This window comes from Hibiscus syriacus, unplaced genomic scaffold, assembly GCF_006381635.1.
Source record: "Hibiscus syriacus cultivar Baekdansim isolate YM2019G1 unplaced genomic scaffold, ASM638163v2 tig00003715_pilon, whole genome shotgun sequence".
Taxonomy (NCBI): Eukaryota; Viridiplantae; Streptophyta; class Magnoliopsida; order Malvales; family Malvaceae; genus Hibiscus; species Hibiscus syriacus.
This window is the reverse complement of record NW_024061980.1, coordinates 62,603-75,659: the sequence shown is the minus strand read 5'-3', so window position 1 is coordinate 75,659 and position 13,057 is coordinate 62,603. Positions and strand designations below refer to the sequence as shown.

At 36.3% G+C, this 13,057-nt stretch overlaps 1 protein-coding gene across 2 annotated transcripts in view; it reads left to right on the top strand.

The window, feature by feature from the left end:
* LOC120179798 (structural maintenance of chromosomes protein 3-like) overlaps positions 1-13,057 on the top strand; it is a 41,604-nt gene that overhangs the window by 10,972 nt on the left and 17,575 nt on the right. For both annotated transcript variants that reach the window (XM_039185292.1, XM_039185286.1), the window contains 11 exons: positions 4,602-4,681; positions 4,801-4,879; positions 5,002-5,119; positions 5,232-5,407; positions 6,986-7,231; positions 7,328-7,449; positions 8,184-8,328; positions 9,399-9,565; positions 9,659-9,758; positions 10,054-10,190; positions 10,294-10,495. In XM_039185292.1, the coding sequence (XP_039041223.1) occupies positions 4,602-4,681; positions 4,801-4,879; positions 5,002-5,119; positions 5,232-5,407; positions 6,986-7,231; positions 7,328-7,449; positions 8,184-8,328; positions 9,399-9,565; positions 9,659-9,758; positions 10,054-10,190; positions 10,294-10,495 (1,572 nt within the window). The remainder of the gene's footprint in view (positions 1-4,601; positions 4,682-4,800; positions 4,880-5,001; positions 5,120-5,231; positions 5,408-6,985; positions 7,232-7,327; positions 7,450-8,183; positions 8,329-9,398; positions 9,566-9,658; positions 9,759-10,053; positions 10,191-10,293; positions 10,496-13,057) is intronic.

The following is a 13,057-nucleotide window of genomic DNA, read 5'->3' as shown; positions in this document are numbered from 1 at the left end:
CTTTGTTGTACTTTATTTCATCTAATAAATTCTAGGCACTCTTTTTCTCCTTTCCTTGTCCTTCATGTTACTTTTATAACATGAAGGTTGAAAAAGGGGGTTTTTAATGAGGCCTAATCTTCTATAAAAAAAAATTCCTCTCTTCATTTCTAATCATCAAACCCTAAAAGAGTCCCCCTGAAACAGTCTTAAATATCAATAAATTCAAGAGTTCCCCAACTATATTAAACAACAACGGAGACAAGGAACAGCCTTGACGAATACCCTTAGCCATTGGAATTTCCTCGGTTGGAACCCCATTCACCAAGACTGAAACAGTTGCTGAAGTGATGCACTTCGAAATCCACCCTATCCATCTAGAACCAAAGCCCATTTCCTTCATAATTCTGAACAAAATAGGCCAGTCAAGAGTATCATATGCCTTCTTGAAATCAGCTTTAAAAACACATCCTTTTAAACCATTCTTCTTCCAAAAGTCAATCCCTTCATTGGTTATAAGGGAACAATCCAAGATTTGTCGACTGGGAATAAAAGCGAATTGACATGGACTGATCAAATCTGAAATGCAGCTCCTAAGTCTCCTTGACAGACATTTAGAGAGGATCTTGTACAAACCACCAACTAAGCTAATAGGTCTAAAATCTTCCAAACCACCAATGTTTGAAATTTTTGGAATAAGAGTGATGAAAGTGTGATTTATTCCATGTTCCCATTCCTTCCCCAAGTGAAAATTCTTAAAGAAGATCATAATATCTTCCTTAAGGACCTGCCAAAACCTCTTGAAAAAACCCATATTAAAGCCATCAGGACCCGGAGCATTGTTACTTCCACAAGATTTCACAACATCCCAAACTTCCTCCTCTGAAAATTCCTGCTCTAAGAACTGATTCTGCTCCAAAGAAATTATGGAAAAATCCAGATTTAATTCATCAATTTCTAGAGTAGATCAGTCATTGTAGATCTTAAAAAAATAATCCTTAACAATGGCCTTAATTGCAATTGGGTCTTCAACTGTTTCTCCTCTAAAATTAAGTGCCACCAGAGCATTCCTCTTCTTCCTAACCATAGCACAGGTATGGAAGTATTTAGTGTTGCGATCCCCGTCTTCAATCCATTTAGATCTCGAATACTGAAACCAAATCTGCTCTTGGATCTTGTGCAGCTTCCACAATTCTGCTCTACAATTATTCAACTCAGTTAATACCTCACTATCGACATCACCTTGCTTTTGTTGAATATCAGTCTCTATCATCGAAATTTTCTTCTCTAACTCAGAAATCAAGTCTCCTGGATACTTATCTCTGTTTCCAGACCACTTCTTTATTGCATGTTTGGCATTCCTTAAAAGACTAAAAGCACCTGCCTTCTTCTGACTTTTCTTAGAACTCTGAATAGAAGAAATAACCATATCCTCAAAACCCTCCTCATCCATCAAATAGTTGAACATTCTAAACGGTTTTTGACCCCAGTCCACTCCTTTATTCACAAGAATTATGGCATTGTGATCTGACAATGATCTTGATAGAAGAGACTGCAAGATGTCCGGAAATAACGCTAGAAATTGACTGTCAACCAAAAAACGATCCAATCTTACAAAAGTGGGATTCTCTTGGTTATTACACCAAGTGAACCTTCCCCCATTCATAGGAAGATCAATTAAGCCCGTATGAAGAACGAACTCATTAAAGATCTCCATTGAGCTCCTACTTTGACCTCTGCCCATCTTCTCATCTTCTTGTAAATAGACATTGAAGTCCCCTCTCACACAAACGGGAAAATTCTGTCCACTAAGAAAACTGCTTAATTCTTCAAAAAAACCAGCTTTCTCTTCCTCCACTGCTAGACCGTATACATTGATGAAACCACAACTGAAGTTTTTATTCCGAAATTTACCAAAAGTAGCTATAAATCTCCTACTAATAAATTGACTCTCAAACTCAAAGATATTGTCATCCCAACAACACAACAGGCCCCCCGCTGATCCAATTGAAGGAGATTCCAAAACTCCTTTAAGCTTATTAATCCCACTTCTCCTAAAGAAAGACCTCTTAAATTTTTCAGTCTTGGTTTCTTGCAACCAAAGGAAAGTAGGATTTAAGCTAGTGACTAAATTCTGAACAACCCTCTTTTTTTTCATTTTTCCCCAAACACCTAACATTCCATGAACATATTACTAACTTTGACATCTTCATAAAGGGAAAAGGTACAAACAAAACCCTCAATCAACCAAACCTTGATTAATCCCATTCATGCCTTTCTCTAGAGCTATGATTTTTTTCCAAAAATGCTTCTTTCCCTTCCTTAAAAGATACTCCCAAAAGCTTACTAACCTCCCAAGTTTCTACAGCTTCTTTCAATAAACTCGAGAAAGCTGAGGAGGATGCTGTATCAATGCTCACCTGGTCAAGGGCTTCTCGAAACAAGATCCTTCTAGCTCTCCTCTTCCTTCTAATTAACAAACCAGATTTGGGTCTTAAGCATTCACCTTCAGAAAAGTAACCTTCAATCTCCCTCTCTACGGACCCATCCCCAAGACCATTATCAAAGCTAGGAAGAAGACTCCCATCATCAATGAGCTCTGCTGATAAACAAAGTTGTTTTGCAGTACTGAACTCCACATCCAACTTCCTCTGTCCAACCTTGTTGCCATCTATTTCATTCGTGAAGTTCAACAAATCTCCATACCAATATCTTCTTTCCCTCGACCTGCTATAGACCCTTTTGCAACTGCTCAAACTTCTAGTTTCCAGCACCTCACTCTCAGATGATACCTTTCTTCTAGAACGGTGTAACTGTCTCCCCCTTGAGATGTTTCCTAAATTAGTTGTAGCCGGTTCAACAAACCTTAAGCTTTCTTCTTCAGCCTCTATTTCTGCATTAACCAACTTCTCTGTAATTGGGCTCGTCTCCAATACTCTAAACGTTTTCCTGTTTTTTCCTGCTACATTAAGGTTCTCCACAAAATCCCCAAACTTATTAACTGTATATGGTGGTCCAGAAATGAAACCCGAAAAATCTTTTGACCCAGACTGCCCAGAGTCTTCAGAATGGGCCTGAGATCCATCAGCCGAATAATGTTTGACTTCTAATCCCCAAACCTGCAAACTCACCAACTTTTAAGCTCCCAACCTTTTGACTTTCTGGCAGACTACAATTAATACCTTTCCTATCTAAGGAAAGCCTTGCTAGCTGTCTGTTCTCACTAACTCCTCCAGAACCACTGAACACACCCTGATCAATCCAATTATCCACTGACAGACGATTTGTCCTTGCTGCACATGCCTCAGCTTCCCCATGATCTAAAAAACGAACTTGAATACTCACTTGCTGATCCAATCTTGATACTTACTTTGAATGATCTTCCATAAGATCCAAGAGTGATCACCTCTGGAACATCAAAGGGGCTTTCCACCCTCAATAAAATTCTTGCCATTGTAAGGTCTTCTCTTTTCCTTGTACTCTCATGAATACCTACCACTTTGCCCCATCTACCAGCCATCTTCTCGAAGAAAGATTCATTCCAGCATAACAAAGGAACCCCTATTAATTTTGCCATGCAGAAGGCCGTGGGAACTCCGGCTTCATTCAATAAAGGTTCCACTCGTTCAAACCACTGTTCTAAAACCTCTTTCTTTTTGCTCCATAAATCCATCATCTCCTCATGGGAATTAAGAACTAAAACGCAAGAGTTCCAAACATAACCCCATCTAGCAATTTGAACATCATAGCCTTCCTTAAATAAGGCATTCCGAATGAACTCAACTTGAAGCGAGTATTTGATAATCCCTGTTAACGACCTCTTCACCCAATTGGCACTTTCTGATGGAATATGCATCTCCATAATATTTTTCTTGACATTCCTCCTTTGGATATCCTCAGACAATAGTTCTTTGTACCCCCTTGTATTCCCATTTGACATCAGAGCATCCCTATAAGTTCTGTCGTCCCTTCTACTTCTGATAATATTTTCTCTTTCTCTTGATTTTGAAGAATCTGCATTAATCTGACCGGAAGTCTCGTTTGAAGAAGTATGCACCACCCTTGACCTTGAACGTTTATCCTTAAATCTGGCAGGACTAACTAAGATCTTCCTTCCATCAATCACAACCCAATTTAACTTATCAACAACCCTCCTTTTTTTTGATAAGAATTTCAGGCCTCGTTAAAAACCCCCTTCTTGATTAATGGAGTTTATATGAACTCCTTAATCAGTGGAAGGAGGAAAAGAGCGCCTTAGGATTTTATTGAACAAAAGCAAAGGTGGAAAATCTGTACTTTGGATTTCTAATTTGATTGGGAATGAAAACTCTCATAACCGGACCATGGACTAAGAATAATTCCCTAAGCGTATGACGAGAAACCCTCCTACTCAGGTTGTCGATAAACGTCGACCAATACTCATCGGGAACTGACTTTTCTTTAAAATTCTCTCTCTCTACGTTTTTCTCTCTCACTCATTTTTTCTCACTCATTTTTTCTTCTTTTTTTGATGATCTATCTTGAATCATGGTGATACAATGATACAAATGAGTTAGGGCTAAATAATAAATTTTCTGCTATTGTATTAAAAATGTTTAGCATTCTTTCTCACTTTTGAGCAGGTTGACAAGGAGGAGGTACGCCTACGTCGAACAATTGGGTTGAAGAAGGATGAATATTTCTTGGATGGAAAACATATTACGTGAGCTTCTTCTTCTCCTTCTAGTAATGGAAAGTAGTTAATGCTCCATATATATTACTAATGTGCCTTATGACCTTTACAAGTAATTGTTTTTAATAAAACAAGAAGTTAATGTGCAGGAAAACAGAGGTTATGAATTTACTGGAAAGTGCTGGTTTCTCTCGTTCTAATCCCTATTATGTTGTTCAACAAGGCAAGGTATGTGGATTGTGCTATTTAATCTCATTTTACTGCATAACTTTCTGAAGTTATATTCTGTGGAGCTGCTGCTGCTTCATTTTCTAGGTCAATTTGTAAAGTAATTGTTGCCTGGTCTATAGATAGCATCATTAACGCTGATGAAAGATTCTGAGAGGCTGGACTTGCTGAAAGAAATTGGTGGTACTCGAGTTTATGAAGAGAGACGCCGTGAAAGCTTGAAAATCATGCAGGAAACTGGCAAGTCGTTATGAATTCTCTCTTTTTCTGTCTCGGAATAATTTTTTTATCCTATTATCTGCCTTTGCATTTTTCTTTGATACATTTATTTATTTATATTTCTGTTAAGCAGGCAATAAAAGGAAGCAAATTATACAAGTTGTCCAGTACTTAGATGAGAGATTGAGAGAACTGGACGAAGAGAAAGAAGAGCTTAGAAAGTATCAGCAGCTTGACAAGAAGAGAAAGTCACTAGAATATACCATTTATGATAAAGAACTTCAAGATGCGCGGCGTAAATTGGAAGAGGTTAGTTTAGTACCGGGTGCTTGGACAATGTTACTACTATTAAGAGTGTTAACTATTGTACATGTTTGGTAAAGAAACCTATGGTCTTTTTCTTTTTTATTAGATTTTATCGTCATCCGGTATGTCCCATAAGTAATTTAGTATCATTGCCAATTTAAATGTGCTATCTTAACTATAAGATTTTATTAGACTTGGAAACTAGGAAGTCTGAGTTTTTTATTTATTTTTGTAGATGAATGCTTCTTCTGTGTGCTTGTATATTCCTTTCTTTTATGTTCCTTCTAGTTTTATTTCCTTTCCTGTCTCTTTCTCTTCTCCCCTTTAGGTAAGCACATATCATGTGTTAGTTCGTCCTTTGTCTCGCTCTCTCTGTCTTCTCTCAGGCACAATGAGGAAATTATATCTTTGACAGATAGAGTTCTATTTTGGATTTATCACCTATGTCTAACCCATTCTTTATTATTGGTCAGAGCATTTGTTATCTACATGTCTCAGGTCTGATGATGCCAACTGGATCTGACTAGCTTCTCTATAGTTCAATACAATTGCATGTAGTGTTTAAATAAATAGCAATTTATTTTGTTTGGAGTAATTGGTTGATGTTATAACCTGATGAAGACAAAACAGTGTACGAGGGAATATTAGGACCTGAGACATTTATTTTGCTTTCCAACTTTGCCCCCTCTTGCTAGCCACTGCTAAGATCTTTAGCCAAGTCAAAAAACAGCAGAAGAAGAAAAATATGCTGTTTAACTAAGCTGTTAGGATGAACACAAAATCCTCAACAATGTTTTTCTCCATAGCGCACTGTGTTGGGTATCTACACCTAGTTGTTAGGACAAACACAAAACCCTCACTCATGTTTCCCTTAGAACATTCTGTTGTGTATCTAAACCTAGCTATTATGATGAACTCAAAATACTTATCTGTTTCCTGTATCGCGTTGCTGTATTTGCACCTAGCTGTTAGGATGAACTCAAAATCCTCACCCACGTTTTTCCCATAGCACTCCGTTTGTCTTATAAATATTTAGGTTGAATGAGCCTGTGAGTTGTTTCTGCTGACTTTTGACATTGACCTCATCAAGTATGCCGCATAAGGCATTGCCTTATTGGAGTTAGTTGAAGGAGATGCCATGATATATAGAGATTTAGTGCAGCCGTCATCCATAAATGCAGAGAAATAGCATGTTTTGGTTATTTAGAAGTCAAACAATATTTAGTTGCCACAATTTAAACATTTTGGATTTTGTTGTGCTTTTTTGAGTGGAGTGGAATTAATTTAAATACTGGGTTTTATTATCTTAGTCTCCTTGTCAGGTCCTTATGATGCAAAAACACATTTTACTTGATTTTAAATTTATTTGGATGCTAGGAAACTGCAAGATGACATTGTGAGCCCATAATGTGCTAGAGATCATGGTGGTCTTTTATTTTCAAATTGGTTTTCTAACAATATGTTTTATTGCTCAGATTGTTTTGACAATCGTACCCACCATATTTTTCATGAATGGTGAATTCTTCAATATGTTTGTTTTGGCATTTCTTTTTGAGATTCTCTGACCTCTTTTTTATTTAGGTAGAAGAAGCTCGTACCAAGGTTTCTGAAAAATCATCTGAAAGGTATAATGCTGTGCTGGATTCTCATGAAAGGTTGAAGGAATTGGACAAGATGTCTAAAGATCTAACAAAGGAGCTTCAAGGTTTAAACAAAGATAAAGAAGTGTTGGAAATTGAACAAGCAGAAGCAATAAAGAAGCAAACTGCACTTGAGCTTGATGTAAAAGATTTAGAAGAGAGGATGTCTGGCAACATGCAAGCCAAAGTATTATTATATTAGAGAATGCCCTTATTAATGATTAATTCCATTTTTACTTGGGGAAAATGTTGAATGTTTGTGGCGTGTTGTATTGACTTTCAGGATGATGCAATCAAACAACTTCGAATGCTGCAGAATGAAATACAGGAGTCAACAGAGGAGCTTAACAGGATTAAACCGCTCTATGACAACCAATTAAAAAAGGAGGAGAATATAACAAAAGGGTATGCCTGTACAAACATTGTATATTTGTTGCACATATTGGTAGGCTGTGTTTTATCTACGTCTAAAATCTCCAGATGCCTAATTCACATGTGCTCTTTTTTGTCTTAAAGTTGTTACAGGTCTGATTCCCAAGATTAACACCTTTTGTTATGCTGAGTGCCTTTCCTGTTCACAACTGTATAAGCATTAGCCTAGTTTACTCTTCATACTTTGCTGAGTTTCTTTTGTTGAACTTTATCTGTATAGAATATTTATATTAATGATTTTTGGCAAGTTCTCCATTTCTGGATTGAAAAGTATTGTGAAAAAATGTGGCGGAGAAGTTTGATCTGTTAATTTAAGGTGTTTGGCATTGCTGTAAAAGAAGTGTTGTGAAAAGTTAAAATGTCCGTTTTAGATACGATGTTAGAAAATAAAAAATACGTTAAATGGTAATTTAATAGTTTTATATCAAAAGCCAAAAGCTATTTTTTTAGCTTTTCTAGAAGTTGGTTTGAAAAGCACTTTTTATTCAAAAGTTTTTTAACCTTTTTCTTTATTGCTTTTAGTACCAAAAGTGATTTTGGCTCAACAACTGGTTTGCAAAGCAATGGAGAACTGGCCCTTTATGCAGTTCCATTTTGTGGTTTATATCAATTTTTTCCTTCTAAATAATAGAATGGTCTGCCCTCCAACTAATAGACTTTATGGTTGATGTTCTTTCTTTCATGCTATTTTTTCTTACAATTTATAGGATCATGGAGCGTGAAAAGCAACTTAGCATCCTCTATCAGAAACAAGGTCGTGCTACTCAGTTTTCTAGTAAAGCTGCTCGTGATAAATGGCTTCAAAGGGAAATTGAGGATTTGGAAAAAGTGCTTTATTCCAATTCATCGCAGGTTTGTTTCAACATTGGTTTTGACTTTTGAGATCTTATATTGGTTGCTGTTAGGAAATTCTGTTGGGTGGAGACGTTATTGTGTCAGTGTAATTGGGAAATGCAACTCAGTGGAGAAGCATTAGAGTAAATGACCAAAGAACTTGAATAAAATGAGTATTTAAAAATACACAATATTTTTATGTCCATCTTAATTTAGTGGGCCTTTTGGTATTTGTAGTGCTTTTGTTTCATCTAATGACATATATAGCCTAAATAATGCAGGCTGTAATGGTTAATGGTTTGATAATACTTAATTGGCTTGACTATACAATCTGATGGGGCCATCCTGAAGAGAGTATTTTATTTGGAAAAGAGGTTGGTTGTTACATTTCTGAGTGGCATGGTTAATGGACAGCATTCATTCTATCATTTGATTCTGCAGGGAAATATCTTAGAAGGGAAGTCATTTCATAAACAACACTGGCGTTTTGTGTTAGTAGTAAGTACATAGGGGAAGACTTAATATCTGGCTGGGGGTATGGGTTATAAACAATTTTTAGTAGGATAACAGATTTAAATGATGTGAATTCTTGGTTACCAATTGTTTACTCAGCTTAGTTTTTCTTGGATACCTTTTTGTCAAGTTTGTATGCTTGCTTCAGGAATTGGTTAGTGTGTGTGGAGGTTGTTGTTATGAGTAGTGGTTACGGTGTGTTATTTTGGTTATGGTTTATGTTAGGTAATTTTATGTAATGTTTGGAATCTTATGTAATTATGGGTTATTAATAAATTTAGGCACTCTTTTCCTCCTTCCGCTATTTGTCTCCTTACAAGAGGCAACTATGAGGGAGGTTTTTAATGAGGCCTTCTATTCCTATAAAAAAAAAAGTTTGTATGCTTGCTAGCTTCGGAGGAACTAAATCTAAATGATATATCGTTCATTTTTCTATATTCCTTGTGTTCCTTGCTTTTTCCTTGTACCTTTTTGCTCCTGAGTTACTTATTCTCTTATTGGGAAATAAGTATGTCATTCTGCTTTATAACTGGGTTTTATGTTTTGATAACATCTGATTACTTTTGTATTTTCAGGAGCAAAAACTTCAGGAGGAAATTTTTGGGCTTAATGAGGAGTTGGAGCGCTTGGATAGTTCTATTGAAAGACGCAAAGCTGAAATCAAAGAGTTGGAATCTTCAATTTCCAAGTCTCGGTTTAATTCTCAGAAAACAGAAAGAGATAAGCTGCAGGATCAAAGGAAGTATGCCCTTTGAAACATTTAGTTATTTGTCTAGTCAGTATTCAGTTATTCAAGTGCTCAAACTGATTCAATTTTTTTATTATCTTTGGCTAGGTCCTTATGGGAGAAAGAAAGTAAGCTTTCTGCTGAAATTGATAAGCTGAAATCAGAAGTTGAGAAAGCAGAGAAGAGCCTTGATCATGCAACACCTGGAGTAAGTGATTGCTTGCCCTTTGCTTCTCTTAATTTTTTTTATGTCTCCTTTGCTTCAATGCTTAGAAAGGATTTGAGAAACAGATTCTTAGATGGCAGTTGGTTTTTTTAATGGCTAATATCCTCTATACCTTTTTGGTACTTCATGTAGAAGACTAATCTTTGCTTAGTTTTTGGTTTTGTAAAATTCCAGTTATCCCCAGGCCCAAAAAGGAGATTCTTACATGGGGGTTTCATTTTTTGATCTTAATGTTTTTTTTACTTTTTTCTTCTTTTACTTCTTTATTTGTTATCAGGATGTAAGAAGGGGGCTGAATTCTATTAGGAAGATATGCAGAGAATATAATATAGGTGGAGTGTTTGGTCCAATTATTGAGCTGCTTAATTGTGATGAGAAGTTTTTCACTGCAGTTGAAGTAACTGCTGGAAACAGGTATAATCTTCCAGATATTTCAATTCCAAGACTGTATGTTTTCGATAACTACTTGACTTTCCTTGTGCATGCTGCTGACTAAACATGGTTTTTCTATTGACAGTTTATTTCATGTGGTGGTTGAAACGGATGAGATATCAACTCAGATAATTCGACATCTTAATTCACTGAAAGGAGGGCGTGTTACTTTCATACCGCTTAACCGCGTGAAGGCTCCGCATGTTACGTATCCACAAAGTTCTGATGTGATACCTCTGTTAAAGAAATTAAACTTTTCTTCCAAATTTGCTCCAGCCTTTGCACAGGTTAGTTCTTTTCTTTCCGTAAATGGGCACGAGTTTTGATGTCTGCGAGAGCCAAGATGACATTTTCTTCACTATGAGGAAAATTTGAAACTCTTTCTTCAATTGAGAAAGTGACAGATCATTTATCATTAGATAAAATGATTTCTAATAGTTGCTCAGGGATAACATCATCCTATTGCACTTGGCTAGATAGGTTCAATATGGTCTTTGTTTCACCATGTTTTGATATAGGTAAAGTTTTTGGCCTTACTGCTTTAGCACAGAAAAGGAGATGTGGAGTTTGGGGTTGCTGTTATATTTATTTTAAAAATTTAACCCCACTTTGTAATATCAAAAAAAAAAAAAAACAATGAATTTTTTTTTATAAAATTATGGGAGGCCTCGTTAAAAGCCCCTTTCATAACCTTCAAACTACATCTGTAGCTTGACAGACATTAGAAGGAAGAAAAGAATGCCTAAAAAATTTATTAATGAAATACTTATAACAAAACCAGTACAATACAAACAATACCCACCATAATACATAACCCAACCAAAAACATAAAACACACTACAACAACCACCATAAAACCTAAACCTAAACATAAATACCCCGACCTACAACACAATATCATCCTATTCCAGCCTTGGCCAACCCATCCGCCTCCCAGTTGGCGGATCTCAAAATATGCCTAACTATAACTTCCTGTTCAACCATTAAAGTAGCAATGTCTTTCACCTAGAGTTATAAACGAGCCGAGTCGAGCTCGAGTATTGCTGAGCTCGATTCGAACTCGAGTATTGCTGAGCTCGATTCGAACTCGAAAAGTTTAAAATTAGGCTCGACTCGACTCGAAAACTTTCGAGCTAAAAATTATCAAGATTAGCTCGAACTCAAAGTATAATATTGAAACTCGACTCGATCTCGAAAAGACTCGAACTCGAAAAGGCTCGAACTCAAAAAAATCTTAGTAGCTCGATTGAAGCTCGATTTTGAGTTCGATTCAAGCTTGAAAAAAGTTGAAAAAGAAAGAAAAAAATCAACCAAACACGTGTAATCTAACCTGTGTTAATTAAATGGACTTTTATTTTTCTATTAGTAATATACAATGCAACAATTGGACTTGGGTTGATTAATTTAAAAAAAATAAAATTTGCGGGTAGTTTTATCATATAATTTTTAATAAAATCGGGTAGTTTCACCAATACCACCCTTCCTGATAAGGATAAAGATGAAGCCTTCTAACCAACCATCTTTTTATGAAATCTTTCAATAATCGGCTCCCACATAGCCATCGAATTCCTCTTAGTCCCAAGAGGTAAACCTAGATACTCTGTCGGAAATGACCCCATCGAACAACCAATAGCCTTGGCCTAGTCCTTTATCAATTTCGGATCAACGTTAATGCCCAAAATTATGCTCTTTGTTAGATTTAGCTACAACCCGACCATCATTTCAAAGATTAGTAACACCCTTCTTGCATTCTTCGATTCCTGTAAAGAGGCATTGCAAAAAATTATGAGATCGCCCTCAAATTGCAAATGCGACAACATGAAGGAACGTTCTTGATTACCTAACTCGAAACCTCTAAATAGCCCAGTGTTCACTGCTTTAATAAGCAGCAGATTTAACAACTCGCCCACCAAATTAAAAAGCAAAGGGGATAATGAACAGCCCTGACGCAACCCTTTAGCAATTTGAAATTCTTCCGTAGGTGACATGTAACACCCCCAACCCGTATCCGACCCGGATACGAGTCCGAAGTGTCACATTGACTTTTTAAACATTCATTCGTATAAAATAGTGGGTAATTTAAAAACTTTGATAACATTTAAATTATTTCAAAACGTTTACAACAGATATCAGAGTTCATACCATTTATATTTTTAGACTACATGCCAACTACACTCTGTAAACAGTACATACATTTTCTGATCTGACATTTGGTAAGGAAAACTGACCTGTCTTGCTCCGCATTACTCTTTCCTCTTCTCGAAACCTACGTGTGAAACAATCACACGCTAAGTCGAAGACTTAGTGAGGCATAACGACTTACAATGCACTTCATAACATATATCAATACATGCATGTTCTGTTCTATCATGTTATACCAATTCCATGCATTCTTCGTATCATATAAAATCATATCAGATTAATTACAGTAAATACATACAGACACATAATTCATCATTAACAGTTTATCATGTAATCACATACTTTTATTGTTAACCTTTTCAATTAAACACTATACACACACAACATCATATGGTTCACGTAACACATTTCAAACCACTTATAACCCCATCGTATACATATCACATTCAGTATGCTTGTTTAATCACTTTATTAGCCCATGTACACTAGTGAGAACTTAAGGTATGTGAGTACATTGAGGTTGTGCACACATATGCTGTCACCACAGCTCGATCAATGTCCCGAAGGACCAGTCCATAGATTTCGAAGAACCTAGGTAATCAGTCCATATGTCCCGAAGAACATAGGTAAACAGTCCATATGTCCCGAAGAACATAGGTAAACAGTCCATATGTCCCGAAGAACATAGGTAAACAGTCCATATGTCC